At 45.9% G+C, this 15201-nt stretch overlaps 1 protein-coding gene across 2 annotated transcripts; it reads right to left on the bottom strand.

The window, feature by feature from the left end:
* Window positions 1-733: 733 nt before the first annotated feature.
* Window positions 734-14581, bottom strand: LOC138758219 (uncharacterized). Of its 2 annotated transcripts, none has more exons than XM_069926831.1 (6): window positions 14465-14581; window positions 12422-12501; window positions 11554-11679; window positions 10986-11137; window positions 10431-10551; window positions 734-2157 (listed from the first exon to the last, which is right to left on the bottom strand). In XM_069926831.1, the coding sequence occupies exons 1-6, from the start codon at window positions 14538-14540 to the stop codon at window positions 2017-2019; spliced, it is 696 nt and encodes a 231-aa protein (XP_069782932.1). In that variant the 5' UTR covers window positions 14541-14581; the 3' UTR covers window positions 734-2016. The 2 variants fall into 2 exon arrangements, with proteins under 2 accessions (XP_069782932.1, XP_069782933.1); XM_069926832.1 differs by having other exon boundaries at window positions 10431-10548.
* Between the last annotated feature and the right edge of the window lie 620 nt (window positions 14582-15201).

Here is a 15201-nt window from a genome sequence, read left to right as displayed (position 1 = left end):
ACTTTACACAACTGTGTGACTCGGTACAACAGTAACCCCATCTACACATTCACCAATGATCCCACGGTAGTGGATCGTATAAAGGACAGGGATGAGTCAGCGAACAGGATGGAGATTGAACGGTGCACCAACAACAACCACGCACTCAATGTCACCAAAACTAAGGAGCTGATGGTTGACTTCAGGAAAGGAAAGCCAGAGGTTTACAATCCAGTGATCACTGGGGGGATCAGAGGTGGGGAGGGGGAGCACATTTAAGAGCTTGGAGTCATTATCTTGGAAGATCTTTCCTGGACCCAACACACTAATGGCATCGTGAAGAAAGCACGTCAGCGCCTTGACTTCCTCAAGAGCTTGCGGAGGTTTATTCTGACACCTGAAACCCTGGCAAATTTCTACAGAGGGGTGGTGGAGAGTCTGCGTCACGGTCTGGGACAGGGACACCAATTCCCCCAAGCAAAGAGCCCTGCAAAAGGTCATGGACACAGCCCAGGACATCACAGGCAAAGCCCTCCCCACCGTTGAGAACATCTACAGGGAACGCTGCTGTCGGAGACCAGCAGCGATCATCAAGGACTCACACCACCCGGCGCATGCTCTGTTCTTGCTGATGCCATCAGGAGAGAGGTGGAGGGGCCACAAGTCTCACACCCACCAGGTTCAGGAGCAGCTGCTACCCCCCCCCCACCCCCCAACATCAGACTTTTCAATGACAAACTCAATCAGAGACTACTTTAAGGATGTGCACTTTACTGATTTTTCTCTCTCTGTTTGGCAATTTGTTCACGTTTCTTTATTTTTTTACATGTTTACGCTGTGTAGAGTTTATTTTTTGCACTGCCAATTAGTGGTGATTCTGCCGCGCCCACAGGAAAAAGGAATCAGGGTTGGATGTGATGTCATGTATGTTCTCTGACAATAAACCTGAAATCTGTGTGTTTTGCTCCAAGGACTGGGGATGCTGCTTTGTCGGGTCGTACGTAGACAATCAGATGACAATAAACTTGACTTGACTTAGGAACAAGGGATTCTGGGTGAGCACAGGGACATGAAGGTGGCAAAGGGAGATAGTGGTGGGACTCAAGGAGCTCAATCATGGAGGGTGCATGGCCTGTCTCGTCACCCATGGTCAGATGCCCATCCGTCACAGACCTCATACCTCTCACAGATCCCCTTCACCAATCTCCATCACCCCCTTCCTCAGCCAGCAATGGGGAGGAAAGCCTAGGATCTGGGATTGGACCTGGGGACCCAGGATCAGGCCTGAGGATCCGGGATTGGAACTGGAGATATGGGATTGGACCTGCTAACTCAGGAATAGGCCTGGGATTTTGGGATCAGGGTGATCTGGGATTGGGCCTGGGATCCGGAATCAGGTCTGGGTATTGTAAGGTAAAACATCATGAGATGGGAATGTGTAAGGAGTTACCCTGTGCAGGGCTGTAACAAGAAGGGGAGGTGTCCTTGTACTCCTGTTAGGTAAAACATCATGAGATGGGAATGTGTAAGGAGTTACCCTGTGCAGGGCTGTAACAAGATGTGAATGCATCCTTGTACTTACAAGATAAGAGAGACATTGATGGATTGAGAGGCAGGAAGCTAGCAGGGAAAGGATAGCAACAGTTTTAGTCATTGGACAAGTAATGATATGATGATGTTCTAAGCACGTATCCAAGGGTATAAAAAATCATCATTTTGCTGATAACGGCAGAATGCATTCTCCGACTAACATTGTTAGTCGCAAGTGTTACAATCCGGTAATAAAGAACAAAGAACCCTGATTTCGACTCAGTCTGGTGTTTGTCTCACTCATTCATGAACAAAGCAGACCTAACAGTATCCAGGATCCAAAGCCTGAGGCTTTCACCCTGCATACTGTACCCTGTGGGATTCCCTGCACCTAACCCACTGGTCACCCTGCTCATAGCAACCAGGCCTCACCATCCCACAGCCAACCAACCCCTCCACCCCACCCCAGAGCACAGATCACCCCTTTCCCAACCAGGCCTGGCCTCATCACTTCTGCCTATTGCTCGCAGACCAGGCCCTGCCATCGGACACCCCGATGACACAGCAGGCGATCCTGTGGCCTGCATTCCCATGCACCGAGCTTCCATGTTCCTCCCTCAGGCCCTGGTTGTCCTCAGTCTCATGAATCTGTGGGGGGGGGGGGGGAAGAGAGAGAAAGGAGGTCAGAGGTAGGAATATCAGGGCCCCAGCACAAGCCTAACCCACAGATCCCTCCCACACAGGGCCCTCCCATCCTGAATTTTGTCCTCATCAAAACCCCTCCCTGTCACAGTAATCCACTCCAGTCCCCTACACTCCTCCTGTCACTGTAACGCCCTCTGGTCCACTACACCCCTCCCTGTATCTGTAACCCCCTCCAGTCCCCTGCACCCCTCTCTGTCACTGTAACCTCATCTGGTCCACTACACTCCTCCCTGTCACTGTAACCCTCTCCAGTCCCCTACATCCCTCCCCGTCTCTGTAATCCCCTCTGGTCCCCTACACCCCTTCCTGTCTCTTTAACTGGCTCCGGTCCCCTACACCCCTCCATGTCTCTGTAACCTCCTCCAGTCCCCTACACCTCTCCCTGTCGCTGTAACCCCCTCCGGTCCCCTACACCCCTCCCTGTCTCTGTAACCTCCTCCAGTCCCCTACACCCCACCCTGTCTCTGTAATCCCCTCCGGTCCTCTACACCCCTCTGTGTCACTGTAACCCCCTCTGCTCCCCTACACCCCTCCCCATCTCTCAACCCACTCACTCCCTGACGAGTCATGTGATGGAGTAGTGGCCGGTAGGGGAATTCCAGCCCTCTCCAGAAAAGTAAAAAAAAGGTAGAGTAAAAACAAAGTCACTAACACAGAAACCATAACAAATTGAAAGTGAAAGAGTGGAGAAAATGTCAGCAAAGAAAGAAAAACCAAAAACAACGGGAAGAAAAGAAGAAGGAAGGACGTCGGAAGAGGAAGGTGAAGGCCTTACCGGTACGAGGAAGCCCATCATGGAGAGACAAGCCCGCTCCCTGAGGTCAGTGGAAACCCCGAACTCAGGACTACAAAGATGGCTCACGGAGCCAAACAAAAGTGCGCAACTGTGCATGCGTGAATCCTCACGCATGCGTGATGCACAAGACAAAAACAACACCAACGGGAGGGGATCCAGCTGAAGAGTAAATCTCCACAGCCGAAACAGACAAGTATAACACAACAGCAAGACTCTCAACAGGAAAACATAGAAAATAACGGGAACAAGAAGGAAGAGAATAAAACTAGGAAATCAAAGAAACAACAGATGACCAACCCAGAGGAAGAAGACCAACATCAAGACACTTTTAATAAAAATAAGAAGAACAAAAATACCCAACAAAATAAAATAAACAACCCAACAAGAAAACCAGAAGAGACAGAGGTAAAGGACACAGATCCTGGAGTGGACTCGGAAGAAGAGGAGGGAGAACACAGAGAAATGGAAGATGAAGGGAAGGGCAAGTACATGGATATATTATTTTTTAAAGAATATATGGAAACAGTAAAAGAATGGCAGTCACAAGAATTCAGTGAAATAAAAAGAAGAATAAAAAGTACAGAAGAAAAAATGAATAGATTTTTTTTTAAATTTTTTATTTTTCACACCATAAACCACATTGACCATGATACATACATTTTCCTTTTCAGATATATACAGTGTCATTTTCTCCCACCTCCCTCCTCCCATCCCACCCTCCCTACCTCCCCCCGCATCCATTTAAAGTACAAAATCTAAGATACATTAAACCAGTCAAACAATGTTGTCATTCAATAAAAATAAACAAGAAATTCCACTGAGTCAATTATTTTCCTTTCCTTCTCCTTTCGTTAATTTAGGTAATGAATGTCCCCGGTAGGTTTTCTCTATTGTGTTTCATGTAAGGCTCCCATATTTATTAAAATATTCAATATTATTTCTTAAACTATATGTTATTTTTTCTAATGGAATACATTTATTCATTTCTATATACCATTGTTGTATTTTCAAATTATCTTCCAATTTCCAGGTTGACATAATACATTTTTTTGCTACGGCTAGAGCTATCTTAACAAATCTTTTTTGTGCACCATCCAAATCAATTCCAAATTCTTTGTTTTTTTATGTTACTTAGGAGGAAGATCTCTGGGTTTTCTGTGATTTTATTTAATATCTGGTTTAGAACTTCCCAAAATTTTTCTACTTTCTCACATGTCCAGATTGCATGAATTGTTGTTCCCATTTCTTTTTTACAACGAAAACATCTGTCAGATACTGTTGGGTCCCATTTATTTAACTTTTGAGGTGTAATGTATAGCCTGTGTATCCAATTATATTGTACCATACGTAACCTCGTATTTATTGTATTTCTCATCGTTTCAGAACATAACTTCTCCCATGTTTCCTTTTTTATCTTTATATTTAAATTCTGTTCCCATTTTTGTTTAGTTTCACCATTTGTTTCCTCCTTCTCCTTTACTTGCACTTTAATAAACATATTTGTTATAAATCTTTTGATTATCATTGTATCTGTAATCACATATTCAAAGTTACTTCCCTCTGGTAACCTCAGACTGCTTCCTAATTTGTCCTTCAAGTAGGATCTCAATTGGTAATATGCCAGCACTGTATCTTGAGTTATATTGTATTTATCTTTCATTTGTTCAAAGGATAATAATCTATTTCCTGAAAAACAATTTTCTATTCTTTTGATGCCTTTTTTATCCCATTCTTGAAAGGAAAGGTTATCTATTGTAAAAGGGAGTAACTGATTTTGCGTCAATATTAGTTTTGGTAGTTGGTAATTTGTTTTATTCCTTTCTACATGAATCTTCTTCCAAATATTGAGTAGATGATGTAATACTGGAGAACTCCTATGTTGTACCAATTTTTCATCCCATTTATATAATATGTGTTCAGGTATCTATCTTCTCCCCTATTTTATCTAGTTCTAATCTAGTCCAATCTGGCTTTTCCCTTGTTTGGTAAAAATCTGATAGGTATCTTAATTGTGCGGCTCTATAATAATTTTTAAAGTTTGGCAGTTGTAAGCCTCCTTGCTTATTCCATTCTGTTAATTTATCTAGTGCTATCCTCAGTTTCCCCCCTTTCCATAAAAATTTCCTTATTATTTTCATTAACTCCTTGAAGAATTACTCTGTCAAGTGTATTGGCAATGCCTGAAATAGGTATAATATCCTTGGGAAAATGTTCATTTTAATGCAGTTTATCCTTCCTATTAGTGTTAATGGTAAATCTTTCCAATGCTCTAAATCGCCCTGTAATTTTTTTCATTAGTGGATAATAATTGAGTTTATATAGATGGCCGAGATTTTTATTTATTTGTATACCTAGTATCTTATTGCTTGCATTTGCCATCTGAATGGTGATTCCTTCTTAAATTTTGAGAAATCCGCATTATTCATTGGCATTGCTTCACTTTTATTTACGTTAATCTTGTAACCCGACACTTCTCCATATTCCTTCAATTTCTTATATAATTCTTTTATTGATAGTTCTGGTTCTGTTAAGTATACTATAACATCATCTGCAAATAAACTGATTTTATATTCCCTGTCTTTTATTTTTATCCCTTTTATATTATTTTCTGTTCTTATCAATTCTGCTAGTGGTTCTATAGCTAACGTGAACAATAAGGGTGATAGTGGGCATCCCTGCCATGTTGACCTGTTTAAGTTAAATTGCTTTGATATATATCCATTTACTGTCACTTTCGCCAATGGCCCCTTATATAATGCTTTAATCCAATTAATATACTTCTCTGGTAAACTGAATTTTTGCAATACTTTGAATAAATAATTCCATTCTACTCTGTCAAAGGCCTTCTCTGCGTCTAAAGCAACTGCTACTGTTGGCACTTTACTCCCTTCTACTGCATGAATTAAGTTAATAAATTTACAAATATTGTCTGTTGTGCATCTTTTTTTAATAAATCCAGTTTGGTCTAGATTTACCATTTTAGGTACATACTCTGCTAATCTGTTTGCTAATAGTTTAGCTATTATCTTATAATCCGTGTTAAGTAATGATATTGTCTATATGATGCTGGTGCGAGTGGATCTTTCCCTTGCTTTAGTATTACTGTAATTATTGCTGTTTTACATGAATCTGGTAAGCTTTGTGTTTTATCAATCTGGTTGATTACTTCCAGGAGGGAAGGAATTAATAAATCTTTAAATGTTTTATAGAATTCTATTGGGAATCCATCCTCTCCTGGTGTTTTATTATTTGGTAATTTTTTAAATTATCTCTTGTATTTCTACTATTTCAAATGGTTCTATTAATTTATTTTGTTCCTCTATTTGTAATTTTGGTAGTTCAATTTTAGTTAAAAATTCATCTGTTTTGTCTTCTTTCCCTTCATTTTCAGTTTGGTATAATTGTTCATAGAATTCTCTGAAGTTTTCATTAATCTCCGTTGGATTATATGTGATTTGTTTGTCTTTTTTCCTTGATGACAATACCATTTTCTTAGCTTGTTCTGTCTTAAAATGCTAGAATTTTGTGCATTTTTTCCCCTAATTCATAATATTTCTGTTTTGTCTTCATTATGTTCTTCTCCACCTTATATGTTTGTAGTGTTTCATATTTTATTTTTTTATCTGCCAATTCTCTTCTTTTAGTTGTATCTTTCTTCATTGCTAATTATTTTTCTATATTCCCTTTCCAACTGCTCTGTTTCCTGATTATAGTCCTTCTTCATCTTGGTTACATAACTTATTATTTGCCCTCTAATGAATGCTTTCATTGCATCCCATAGTATAAACTTATCTTTCACTGAGTCCGTATTTATTTCAAAATACATTTTAATTTGTCTTTCAATTAATTCTCTAAAATCCTGCCTTTTAAGTAGCATGGAGTTTAATCTCCATCTATACATTCTTGGAGGGATGTCCTCTAACTCTATTGTCAATATCAAGGGTGAATGGTCCGATAATATTCTAGCTTTATATTCTGTTTTTCTTACTCTATCTTGCATACGAGCTGATAAGAAAAATAGGTCTATTCTTGAGTATGTTTTATGTCTACCCGAATAATATGAATATTCCTTTTCCTTTGGGTGTTGTTTCCTCCATATATCCAAAAGTTGCATTTCTTCCATCGATTTAATTATAAATTTGTTTACTTTGTTCTTTCTGTTAATTTTTTCCCCAGTTTTGTCCATATTTGAATCCAAATTCAGGTTGAAATCCCCTCCTATTAATATGTTCCCTTGCGTATCTGCTATCTTCAAAAAAATATCTTGCATAAACTTTTGATCTTCTTCGTTAGGTGAATATACATTGAGTAGATTCCAAAACTCCGAATATATCTGACATTTTATCATTACATATCTCCCTGCTGGATCTATTATTTCCTCTTCTATTTTAATTGGCACATTTTTACTGATTAATATAGCTACTCCTCTTGCTTTTGAATTATACGACGCTGCTGTTACATGTCCTAACCAATCTCTCTTTAATTTCTTGTGCTCCAATTCAGTTAAATGTGTTTCTTGCACAAATGCTATATCAATTTTTTCTTTTTTCAGTAAATTTAGCAGTTTCTTCCTTTTGATTTGGTTATGTATTCCGTTATATAGTCATATAGTTCAGTGTAGCCATTTCATACTTTGTTTATCTTCCCTTTCCGTTTCTCCATCATTACCTTTCCTTCTTATCCATTTCTGCTTTCTTGTTTTGAACACTTTATAAGACAACATTTCTAAAACATCAAACATTTTCCTTATTCTCCTATTTAAAACTTCTTTATCCCTATTCTCCCCTCGCTCTCCTGAGTTGCCTTTTATCCCTTGTTGGGCAACCACATCTCCCCTCTCCATTTGGACTTGCGAATTCACTCGCAAACGTCAACTGATTTTTGCAGTGACTGTAACTCCTCCCCACCCAGCCCCCCCGGAAACGATTTCAATTTTCATATGTAACAAAGGTCACTCTTTTAATTCCCTCCTTATTCCCTCTATTCCCTCTATTTTCAAGAGAAAATATACTGAAGAAGGCAATGAAAAAAATAAGAGAAGACAAAAAACCAGAATACAAGGGTCAAAAAAATTTTTTCTATCCAGATATAAGTTTTGAACTCCTGAAGAAGAGGAAGGAGTTTAATGCAGCAAAAACGACCCTATAGAAAAAAGGTTATAAATTTATGTTAAAATACCCAGCGGTACTTAAAATAGTTATCCCGGGGCAGCAAAGCAAACTATTCTCGGATCCAGAAAAAGCACAAAAATTTGCAGAACAACTACAAAACAGACAAAGAGATGAAGAGATGTAACAAGAACAAAAATGACAACAAACTATATATATATATAAAAAATAGAGTATAAGTAAGAACTAAGAAGGGAAAGAAAGGGAAGAAAGGAAGTAAGGAGGGAATTAAGAGAGTGACCTTTGTTATATATGAAGATTAAAATCTTTTCTGGGGGGAGCTGGGTGGGGAAGAATAACAGTCACTGCGAAATCAGTTGACGCTTGCGAGCGGATTCACAAATGCAAATGGAGAGGGGAGATGTGGTTGCCCAACAAGGGACAAAGAGCAACTCAGAAAGGGGAGGGACTATTGGGGTTAAAGGAATTTTAGATATGAGAATAGTGGAAATATTTTATGTTTTAGAAATGTTGTCTTATAATGTGTTCAAAAAAAGAAAGCAGAAATGGATAAGAAGGGAAGGTGGTGATGAGATAACCTTTCCTTCAGAGAATGGGAGAGAAAAGGGATCAAAAGAATAGAAAATTGTTTTTTCGGGAAATAAATTATTATCCTTTGAACAAATGAAGGATAAATATAACTCACGATACAATGTTTGCATACCACCAACTGAAAACCTACTTGAAGAACAAATTGGGAAACAGTCTGAGGTTACCAGAAGGAAGCAATTTTAAATATGTGATTACAGACACAATGATAATTTAAAAATTTATAACAAACATGTACATCAAACTGCAAGAAAAGGAGAACGAGGAAACAAACGGTAAACCTAAACAAAAATGGGAACAAGATCTAAACATAAAGATAAAGAATGAAACATGGGAAAAGCTATGCTCCGGAACTATGAGAAATACAATAAACACGAGGTTACGCATGATACAATATAACTGGATACACAGGCTATACATCACACCTCAAAAGTTAAATAAATGGGACCCAACAGTATCAGACAGATGTTTTCGCTGTAAAAAGGAAACGGGAATAACAATTCATGCAATTTGGACATGTGAGAAAGTAAAAAAATTTTGGGAAGATCTAAACCAGATATTAAATAAAATCACAAAAAGCAATATTCCAAAAAACCCAGAGATCTTCCTCCGAAGTAATATAAGAAATAAAGAATTTGGACTCGATTTGGATGGAGCACAAAAAAGATTTGTTATGATAGCCCTAGCTGTAGCAAAAAAATGTATTATGTCAACCTGGAAATTAGAAGATAACTTGAGAATACAACAATGGTATATAGAAATGAATAAATGTATTCCATTAGAAAAAATAACATATAATTTAAGAAATAACATCACAATATTCGAACAAATATGGGAGCCATACATGAAATACAATAGAGAAATCCTACCATGGACTTCAACCACCTAAAATGACAGAAGGAGAAGACAACGAAAAGAACTGACTCAGTAAAATTTCTTGTTTATTTTTATTAAGTGACAACATTGTTTAACAGGTTTAATGTATCTTTTAGATTGAACTTCAAATAAATAGGAAAGGGGGTGAGGGAGGGAGGAAAGGGAGGGCAGAAAAAGGGGGAGAAAAATGACTGTATATATTCAAGAGAAAAAAATGTCTGTATGTATCTTGGTCAATATGGTTTATAGTGTGAAAAATAAAAATTAAAAAAAAACCTACTTACTCCCTCACCATCCTCCCACTCCAACACCCCCTCTGCTTCTCCTTCCCTCTTCCATCCTCACCATCCTCCCACTCCAACACCCCCTCTGCTTCTCCTTCCCTCTTCCATCAACCTCTCTCCTCCCCTCACCCCTACCCCCCTCCTTCCTCCTCATCGCCTCTTGCCATCCTGTCTCCCTCCAACACCCTTCTCCCTCACCTCTCCCTCTCCTTTTATTCCCCACTTCCTTGTATCTCTCCCCTTTCACCCCATACCTCTCTCCCCTTTCCCCTCTCTCCCCCTACTCCCCATCTCACTCCCCTCTCCCCTCTCTCTCCCCTCTTTCATCCCATAGCTCTCTCCCTTTTCCCCTCTCTCCCCTACTCCCCATCTCACTCCCCCTCTCCCCTCTCTATCTCCCTCCCTCTCCACTTCTCTTTCCATTACTCCCCTCTTGCTCTCTCTCCCCCCCTCCTCTCTCCCCCTCTTCCCTCTCTCTCTCTCTCTCTCTCTCCCCCTTCTCCCCGCCCCTTTCTACCCTCCCATCCCCTGCCCCCCACTCACCACGATTGAGCGTCCCACCACCGAGTGCTCCCCGCGCAGGTGGAGATGAGGAAGGGTGAGGGTCTGCTGGACGTTGCCACTGGGATCGGGACGTAAGTTCCCCAGGTCCCCAGTGTGCCTGCTGAGAGGAGGAAGGAATAAGAGTAGGGGACAGTCTGGGCACCTGGGACCCTCTGTATGGGGACGCCACTCCCCACAGTCCGTTCAGAGGTCCTGCACCCTCCATCGTGGGGACCCCACCCCCCACAGTCAGTCCAGAGATTCGGGACCTTCCGCAATGGGTGCCCCACCCTCCACAGTCAGTCCATGGGTTAGGGACCCTCTGACGTGGGGACCCCACCCCCCAAAGTCCGTTCAGGGAGAGAGGGGAAAGTGAAGGGGAGGGGATGGGGTCGGGTTGGAGGGGCTGCGAAGGAGGTGTGTGGATTGGGAGGGAGGTGATCCCCTCTGTGCAGACTGAGTGCAGGGCTGGGGGTTTTGGTGACTGGCAGACGATCAGAACAGGGTCAGTGGTGACAGTTACCCTCCGTCCCCCACAGAGCCCAGCCGACCAACCTGCCATGCTTCGTGTGCTGAGGGTTGAAATGGCTGCCCAGTGAATCACAACCTTGTGTCAGGTCTCCGAACTCGTGAACCTGAATCCATTGTTTCTTGTCACCGGCAGGAAACCCGTGCAGGTCCAAGAGAAATTCAGTGCCATTCCCTCTCTGTGGAACATTTTGGAAACGAACGCATCTTAATTCCTGAGTGAAGCTCCCTCCCCCCCGTCCCGTCACACACTCCCGGGCTGGGACTTAGAGTGAAGTCCCTTTTCCCCCCGTCCCGTCATACGCTCCCAGGGAGGGATATAGAGTGAAGCCCCCTCTCCCCCCCGTCCCGTCACACACTCCCGGGCTGGGACTCAGAGTGAAGTCCGTTTTCCCCCCGTCACGTCGCACACTCCCAAGGTGGGACACAGAGTAAAGCTCCCTCTACCCCCATCCCGTCATACGCTCCCAGGGTGGGATATAGAGTGAAGCCCCCTCTCCCCCGTCCCGTCACACATTCCCGGGGTGGGACATAGAGTGAAGCTCCCTCCCTCCGTCCCGTCACACACTCCCACTCCCTACCACGTCTCTCTCACCTCTCTGCGAAGGTAGATGTTGCCGGTGACGGAGCTTCTGTTGTGATGCCCCAGGTGGGTGTTCGGCTGGATGTTACAGGCGGCCTGGGCGATGTGCCGATGGTCACCGTGCCGCTCTCTCGGAGGCTATCCAACATGGAGTATAAAGTCAGGGCCTCGTTCTATCACCCCGTCAGCCGGGACAGGCACGGGAGGGGGTGGGCCATAGATCACAGGGGGATCAGATCCCAACAGGGATCATACTGTAGGGTGATCAATCTCAGAGGGTCACCGCTTTCCGAGGAAGTTGGTCGGATTAGGAGTGGGGTCATGGAATCGCAAAGATTATTCAGTAATGAGGGGGGAAGAGTTATTGAATTACAGGACAGGTTATCAAATCATGAGGAGGTGTTTACAAGAAATACACTGGTGGGTGGGGAGGAGCAGTGGAAGGATCCGGGGGAAGGGTCCAGGATCTGGGGGGAGGGGTCCGGGATCCGGGATCCGGGAGAAGGGTCTGGGAGGAAGGATTCAGAGGGAAAGGTCTGGTTGGAAGATTCCAGGGGGAAATGTCCGGGGAGTTCCAGGAGAGGGGTATGGGGGAAGGGTCTGGGGGAAAGGTCTGAGAGGAAGAGTCTAGGTGGGACGAGTCCAGGTGGGACGGGTCCAGGTGGGACGGGTCCAGGTGGGACGGGTCCAGGTGGGACGGGTCCAGGGAACAGTCTGATGGGAGGGTCTGAGGGGAAGTCGAGGGGAAAGCTCCGGGTGGAAGTGTCCAGCGTGAAGCATCCAGGGGAGTTCTGGGGGAGGGGTCGGGAGAAAGAGTCTGAAGGAAGGGTCTGGGGGAAGGGTCCAGGGGGAGGGTCCGGGGAAAGGGAGACTGACCTACCCCATGATCTCGGTCATGACTTCGCCCATGTCCTCGCCACCCGTGCCCTGGGCCCCACTCCTCATTAGAACAATCACATCCTGGATGGGGGAAGAAGTCATCTCGTTATGGTGCCCAATACCCCCCATCCCCAAACCTCCGTACCCAACCCCCCATCCCCAAACCCCCTACGTCCACAACCTCCGTCCCCAAACCCTCCGTCCCAACCCCACTTCTGTCCCCAAACCCCTTTCCATTCCCAAACACCCCCCTCCGTTCCCAAACCCATTTCATCCCCAAACCCCACCATCCCCAAACCACACACTATCCCCAACCCCACTTCCCCAAACCGCACTCCATGCCCAACCCCACCTTCTCCAATCCCCTCCCTTCCCAAACCCCCGTCCCCAAATCGACTCCAGCCCCAACACCCTCCATCCCCAACCCCCTCCATCCCCCAATCTATGTCCATCCCCAAACCCCCTCCAAACCCAAACCCACCATCCCCAACCCCTCCATCCCCAACTCCCCTCCCTCTAAACATCCCCTCCATTCCCAAACCCCACTCCAACCCCAAACACCCCTGCCCCAACCCCCTCCATCCCCAACCCCCTCCGTCCCAACCCCCTTCCATCCCCAAACTCCCTGTCCCCAACCCCCATCCCATAACCCCTGTCCCCAAACCCCCTCCAACCCTGAACCCCCATCCCCAAACCCCCTCTGTCCCCAACCCTCATCCCTCAACCCTCCTCTGACCCCAAACCCCTCTCCCCAAACACCCCTCCCCTAACCCCCATCCCCAAACACCCCTCCATTCCAAAACCCCACTCCAACCCCAAACCCCCTTCCCCAACCCCCTCCATCCCCAACCCCCTCCATCCCCAAACTCCCTGTCCCCAACCCCTGTCCCATAACCCCATCCCCAAACCCCCTCCAACCCCAAACCTCCATCCCCAAACCCCCTTCCCCAAACCCCCCTCCTAAACCCTCATCCGACCCCAAACTCCCCTCCCCAAACCCCCATCCCTAAAACCCCCAACCCAAACTCTACTCTGCCACATATGAGGTGGGAGAGGAAGGTCAGAGAGGGAGGGGGGAAAAGAGGGAGAGTAGGGACAGAGAGGGAGAAGGGGAGTGGAAGGAAAGGAGGGATGGAGAGGGAGGGGTGGAACAGAAGCAGAGGAGGGACAGAAAGGGAGGGGTGGGAGAGGGTGAACGGAGGAAGAGGAGGGACACAGAGGGAAGAGGAGAGCAGAGGGAGAGGAGGGGACGGATGGAGAAGAGGCAACAGAGAGGGAGAGGTGGAATGGAGGGAGGGGAAGGGCAGAGTGGGAGAGGGGAGGGGAGTTGAGGGAGAGAAGGGGAACTGAGGGAGCGTGGGATGGAGAGGTAAAGGGGAGGGGAATGGAAGGCGAGAAGAGACAGAAAAGGAGAGGGGAGGAAAACAGAGGGAGAGGAGGAATGAAAAGAAAGAGGAGAGATGGAGGAGAAAAGGAAGAGCAGGAAGGGGGAGGGGAAATGGGAATAGAGGGAGAGGAGGGACAGTGAGGGAAAGGGAAGGAAAACAGAGGGAGAGGAGAAACAGAGATGGAGAGGGAGGAAAGAGAGCAGGGAGGGGGAGGGGATCAGAGGGAAGGGGGAGGGGATCAGAGGGAAGGGGAACGGAGGGAGGGGAGGGAAATGGAGGGAGAGGAGGAACAGAGAGGGAGGGGGAGGACAGTAGTGAGGAGGGAGAGGTGAGGGGAGCGGAGGGACAGAGAGGGAGGGGAGGACAGTAGTGAGGAGGGAGAGGTGAGGGGAGCGGAGGGAGAGGAGGGACAGAAAGGGAGAGGGGAGTGGAGTGGAGGGCGAGGAATGATGGAGAGAGAGAGAGGGGAGGGGAATGGAGGGAGAGGGGGATGGAGAGAGAGAGGGGAGGGGAATGGAGGGAGAGGGGGATGGAGAGGGAGAGGGGAGGGATTAGGAGGGATGGAGAGGAAGAGGGGAGGGAAATGGAGGGAGAGGAGAAACAGAGAGGGAGAGGAGAGAAGAGGGGACGGTGGACAACGTCGGCTCGCCACCCACCCTTCCTCAGCCTGCCATCGGAGAAGGCAAGGAGCAGCAGCAGCTGGAGAGCAAGCAGAGCGACAGATCTTGCCATTGTACTGGCTCTGACTTGACCACATCGTCCCCCAACCCCTGACCCCATTAAAACCCTTCAGCTTGTCAATCATTGACAGATCACTGCTGCTGGGAGACAGACGACCTTCATCCTGGCACATCCCAAGTAGGACAAACCTCCCCCTGACACTCACATCCCACAACAATGGATGCCATTTACATCGAACAAGGATTATTGTCAGAGGGGTGCAGGGGACCAGAGAGGGTTACAGAGACAGGGAAGGGTGTAGGGGACTGTGGGGTGGGGGCTACAGAGACAGGAAGGATTGGGGGGACTGGAGGAGGTGGTTACAGAGGAAGGAAGGAGGTGTCAGGGACTGGAAGAGGTCACTACAGAGCCAGGGAGGGGTGTAGGGCACCGGAAGGGGTTACAGGGACAGGATGGGGTGTAGGGACGGGAGGGGGTTACAGAGACAGGGAGGGGTGTAAGGGACTGGGGAGGGGGGGGTTACAGAGACAGGAAGGATTGGAGGGACCGGAGGAGGTTACAGGGACAAGGAGGGGTATAGAGACGGGAGGGGGTTACAGACACAGGGAGGGGTGTGGGGGACCGGAGGAGGTTACAGAGACTGGGACGGGTGTAGGGGACCGAAGGTGGTTAGAGAGATGTGGAGGGGTGTTGGGGACTAAAGGGGATACAG

This window comes from Narcine bancroftii, chromosome 3, assembly GCF_036971445.1.
Source record: "Narcine bancroftii isolate sNarBan1 chromosome 3, sNarBan1.hap1, whole genome shotgun sequence".
Taxonomy (NCBI): domain Eukaryota; kingdom Metazoa; phylum Chordata; class Chondrichthyes; order Torpediniformes; family Narcinidae; genus Narcine; species Narcine bancroftii.
This window is presented reverse-complemented; position numbering and strand designations above follow the sequence as displayed.